This window comes from Myotis davidii, unplaced genomic scaffold, assembly GCF_000327345.1.
Source record: "Myotis davidii unplaced genomic scaffold, ASM32734v1 scaffold310, whole genome shotgun sequence".
NCBI lineage: Eukaryota > Metazoa > Chordata > Mammalia > Chiroptera > Vespertilionidae > Myotis > Myotis davidii.
Window position 1 is genome coordinate 70,894 of NW_006281927.1, and position 5,496 is coordinate 76,389.

A 5,496-nucleotide genomic window follows, 5' to 3' on the forward strand; every position below is an offset into this window, starting at 1 on the left:
ATGGCTGCCCCCATATTGTCACAAGATGGTTGGCAGGGCAGGGCAGTTGGGGGAGACCAGGCCTGAGGGGAGGGCAGTTGGGGGCGATTGCGCCAGCAGAGGAGCAGTTAGGCATCAATCAGGCTGGCAGGGGAGTGGTTAGGGGGTAATCAGGCTGGCAGGCAGACGCAGTTAGGGGCAATCAGGTAGGCAAGTGGTTAGGAGCCAGCAGTCCCAGATTGTGAGAGAAAACTCCGTCTGCCAGTTCGGGATCAGGCCTAACCCAGCAGTTGAACATCCCCCAAGGGGTCCCAGATTGGAGTGGGTGCAGGCTGGCCTGAGGGACACGTCCCCCTGCACAAATTTCACGCACCAGACCTCTAATATGCACATAAATCCCTTTCCTACTTTTTTTTAGCTTCTCTCTGCTGCCTTCTAATTTTTAATGATAGCTAATACCATTAAAAATTAAACTATGGTATAGCATTCTGATGTAGTTGCATGAAATTATCTCAAAGACTGATTAAAAAAAGATTCAATTTAAATATTCTTGAGGAATCTTAAGTAAAATTCTAATACACATCCTACTTTATTCAATAATATATCATAGCTGTAAAAATCACTTTAAATTAGTAATTCAAATATTCTTCCAAAGTCACTATAACCTCTTGAACTTCTTTTGTTAATTGCTTACCATCTTTTCCAATCTTCCTGTACAAATTAGTAATTTAACACTTGGAAGGAACTAACTCAAATTGTGGAGACTGTACTTAAAATCCATAAAATATACATCAAAAACATTCCATTTGTAAGCCCATATGCTATAAAGTTCAGTTAGTTTTTGTAAGACCATGCTAAATATCTGGTTCCCCAACTATCACTTTATGGGCTTGTGAGAGAACAAAAGAAATCAGAAACTTTATGTAAATACAGATAGCTTTCTATAATAAAATATATAAGGCAGGGCTTAGCATCTCTAAGAACTGCAAATTGCTAAATTCAAATTACCACAAGTAATCTACCACTTTAAGGTATTATAGGATCATCTTTTCTTTGACAGTGAGTTAATTCTCTAAGGTATGAAAAAAGATTATTATATAGAGATAAAAAGGGTATATGAACATACATTATTAGGCATATATCAGAATGAAAAATAATGTTTCTCTCAAAATGTTCATTTGTTCAGAATACAGTCAGCTCTACTTATTCTAAATCAGGAGACCTTTATTCCCCAGGTGTACGGCAGGGACCATTTTAATTTATGGTAAATAAAAGTTTAGGTATGTTAAACTCAGAAGATCTTTCCATAGCCCTGGCTGGGTAGCAAAGATTGCAGGTGTGATCCCTCGGTCAGGGCACATACAAGAATCAACCAATGAATGCATAAATAAATGGAACAACAAATCAATGTTTCTCTCTCTCTCTTAAATCAATCAATGAATAAAAAATAATCTTCCCCTCTCTAGGAAATGGTATATGGAGAATAAGGAGAAAGATATAAGTACATTCATAATGTTCAGATACCTATCAGCAATAATATGCATAGCAATAAAGTAAAACTACAGTGAAACAAACAAAACCAGATAGACTGCAAAATTTCAATACCTTTTTCTAAGATCGATGGTCTTCTCTTGGCCAACATAATTGTCAGATCCTTCATCAAACTGAATCTGATGAACTGGTCTTGTACTAGCTCTAGCTGTGGCAGATTTGACAACTTTCATATCTGATATTATGTTACTGAAACTGAAATAAGAAAAAATCAAGTGTATTACAAATTTTATCTATTGAATAATAGAAAACATGACTCATATCATTTAATTTTTATTTCATTCCTATGCAGTAATACAACATAATTTACATTTAAATAAAAGATAATATGTCACATATTAACATTCACAATCCACAGACCACTAAGATTTGTTTCCTTCTGTGTTCTAAAGATGTCAAAGTGGGGGGAAATGAGGACATCTGTAATAGTATAGACAATAAAAAAAAGTAATAAGAGAAAAAAAGAAAATGCTCTTCAGATGTGTTCATTTAAAATATAAATTAAAAGTGTCACTTATTGCCTGCTGCCTTGGCTCAGTGGTTGAGCACTGACCTATGAACCATGAGGTCACAGTCAGGGCACATGCCTGGGTTACAGACTCGATCCCGAGTGTGTGGCGTGCAGGAAGCAGCTGATCAATGATTCTCACATGCCTGGGTTACAGACTCGATCCCGAGTGTGTGGCGTGCAGGAAGCAGCTGATCAATGATTCTCATCATTGATGTTTCTCTCTCTCTCTCTCTCTCTCTCTCTCTCTCTCCCTTCTTCTCTGAAATCAATAAAAATATATTTTAAAAATAAAAAATTAAAAGTGTCACCTATGTAAAATTATCAAGTATCTAGAGCAGTTGATATACAATCAGTATCTGTATACTTATCACATAGATTAAAACAACTAAGTTAAAGTTGAAATTTAGCCATACTTATTGCCTTGCATTTTGTTCAAATACAAATAAATGAGTGATCTGACAGTCAAGTCATCTGTATTTTTTTTAACTTCCTGAGAGAAATCTTATAATATGCTCATTGAGAACTACTGACTTAGATTGCTCTGCAAAACAAAGCAGTGCCACCCCTGACTACATTTCAGCAGCAAGTGGTATAACTTGGTATAAAGTAATAAGAGATGAGAGAAGTGGAAGGATGTCAGCTTAAACTTAATAAGAGGGAAAAAGAAAACAGGCTTGAAGATTATCATACTGTGCATAACACCAGAAAATTATTTAATGAGAAAAAATTAGTCTTCTCAGAGAAACTTATTCTTTATTTATTTTTAGTAACATCACTAAATTTATCATTTCTTTCTAAGGAACAAGAAATTGTGTAACTTCTGAAAATAAAAATTAATCACTTAATTGTAATTTTACTTAAGACATCAGTTGTTTTTTTAAACAACTATGCCATTTATGAGGCATATGTTACATATAAATGAATATTTATGTATATATCTCAGTTACATGAAAATAGCCTATTTTGAGATACCAGTATTACTATTTGACATACTATTTGACTCACTAACCTAATTTTAGCTCTTTCTCCATTTTTCTGTGCCCTTGAGTCTTCCTCATGCTGCTGAAGCTGCCTGAGCAGCTCTGACTTGGTTGTCTGCTTGTCAAAAGGGAGAGAATCTGCAACAGCAGATGCAGCAGCCACCAACTCAGGACTCAGTGACTCACTTCTGGAAAAGAAAATGAAAAACAAATGAAAAAGAAAAAAGAGGCATTACTAGTTTAGTGGAAAGTAAAATGATTTTTTTCAGAGAAAATGTTTTTTTGTGTTGTTGCTCAAAAAAGAATCATTCAGTCCTGGCCAGTGTGGCTCATATGTCGAAAGGTTGCTGGTTCAATTCCCAGTCAGGGCACATGCCCAGGTTGAGGGTTTGGTCCCTGGTCATGTATGGGAGGCAACTGATCAACATTTCTCTCTCATATCAATGTCTCGCTCTCTCTCTCCCCGCTCCCTTCTTCTCTTTAAAATCAATAAAGACATATTTAAAAAAGTATCATTCAATTTCTGACAAAATCAAGAATTCTTAAATATTAGGTATCAATTTTATATAAACTTAAATGTGAAATGGATATTTGCTGAAGCATAATACTAACTCAGAAAAATGTATTAAGGTGGAGGGATAAAGATCAGTCTTAAAACTTATAAATTATTGGATTTTTAATTAGGTGCCATTTTAATTCAAAAACAGTATATATTACAAGCAAATATAAAAGTGACTAAACCTGTTCATAGAGAATATTTATTCATAGTAACCTAAAACTGGACACAACCCAAATGTTTACCATCAGAAGAAAAACAAATTGTGATATATCCATTTAGTTAGTGGAGTAGTACTTAGCTCACGCAACAAAATGATTGAAACTGCATTAAAAAAGTTAGTATAAAAATAGTATATACTGTATGACTCCATTTGTATCAAGTTCTAGAAGAGGAAACATTAATATAAAGTGAAAAAAAATCAGGATAATGGTTGCCTTAGGACAGAAGTCTACTGCTCGGGAAGATGAAAATGGAAAATGTTCTTCATGTTGATAAATGTGTGGATTTCATGGACAGATTCATTTGTCAAAATCCTACAACTAAGATTTATACACTTCAGTGTTTGTAAAAAAATCGTCGTCATCATGAGAAATGCTCACCTGTCTTAATTCAAATAACAGACTCGGAGACGGAAGTATGGCGAAAACGAGACTTTAAATACATTCTTGAGAGCAGGTGTCCAGTTGTACAGGCACACATGGATTAGCGATCACAGCCTATTTATCCCCTTAGGGTGTGAGAGTCCCTCCTCTGGCTCCTCATTGGCTGAGTACTATGAGGTTAATAGTTTCCTCATATGTCACCTAGGGCTTATTGTCTCCTATTGGGTTATTTAAAAAAATGGGTGGAGGCATTTTCTAGTTGTCTCCACCTCCCCTTATCTAGCTGAGGCAGGCATCTGGGGAGGGGGTTGTTTCTCACCAAGATACCAGCTCAGGTACAGAGTTCTTTGTTCTTATATCCTTTTCCCTCCTCCTTACATTCTGTTTGCCCTGGGGAAACTCAGTAACCATTTCCATTAAAAGTTGACTATGCTGGAGATGGATCACAGAGGCCCACTTCCTACAGTCATCAAGTAGAAGATGGAAAGTAGATGAAGGTACAGATGATACAAGAATGGAAAAATGTTGATTATTGAAGTTGGGTGACAGACAAGTACAAAAGGGTTCATTATTTAATTTTGTTTATGTATTAATTTTTATTGATTTTAGAGAAAGAGGATCATTGACTTGCTGTTCCACTTATTTATGCATTCACTGGTTGACAATTGCACGTGCCCTGACAGTATTGAATCCGTAACGTTGGTGTATTGGGACAGTACTAACCAACTGAGCTGCTGGCAAGGGACTACTTTGCTTTAAATTTTCTATATCTATATTAATAAGAGACTTGACCATAGATTTTTTCTAACTTAAAGCAATAAAGTTAGTACTTTCTTTCAAAATTTAATACTTCCCAGTATGTCAAGTTAAACTATTTTGGGATGTGAGAGCTTGAAAGTTGTAGTAGAGAACATTTTGCTGAAATTGTGTTTTGAAATTTTGTGGATTAGTTCAATATCACTAATAGTCTCGTGTGTCTTTTATATAAACTTTTTCATAAAGGAAATATTGACTGTATTTGCTATTATCTGGGAACTCTTCAGTATGGAAATGTTTGTTTAAAATCTCCCCTCTTGTCAGTGGATTAGAAATAAGGATAGGCTTTACAGATTTTCAGTTTAAATTCCTGAAAAGGTTCTTATTTTTAATATGCTTATAACTGAGTCAGGATAAAGGAGGGAAATTGTATTGATACTCATACCGAAATTCCACAGAGGCCGGCACGGGGCTGGGGCTCAGCTGGCCCGCCTGGCTCTGGGCGGCGGGCCTCCCAGCCGGGGCCTCTGCGCCTGCGCCCGCCCGGCCGCTGTCCGC

General features: G+C 36.1%; 1 protein-coding gene and 1 long non-coding RNA gene across 2 annotated transcripts in view; one reads left to right on the forward strand and one right to left on the reverse strand.

The window, feature by feature from the left end:
- The window catches only part of MRPS31 (mitochondrial ribosomal protein S31), a 57,562-nt gene that overhangs the window by 36,641 nt on the left and 15,425 nt on the right, over positions 1–5,496 (reverse strand). Inside the window, exons 3-4 of the mRNA XM_006752625.2 lie at positions 3,051–3,209; positions 1,585–1,725 (exon numbers count right to left, since the gene is read on the reverse strand). Coding sequence (XP_006752688.1) covers positions 1,585–1,725; positions 3,051–3,209 — 300 coding nt within the window. The remainder of the gene's footprint in view (positions 1–1,584; positions 1,726–3,050; positions 3,210–5,496) is intronic.
- The window catches only part of LOC107182530, a 23,734-nt gene continuing 20,238 nt past the window's right edge, over positions 2,001–5,496 (forward strand). Inside the window, exon 1 of the long non-coding RNA XR_001513247.1 lies at positions 2,001–2,011. This is a non-coding gene — a long non-coding RNA (uncharacterized LOC107182530). The remainder of the gene's footprint in view (positions 2,012–5,496) is intronic.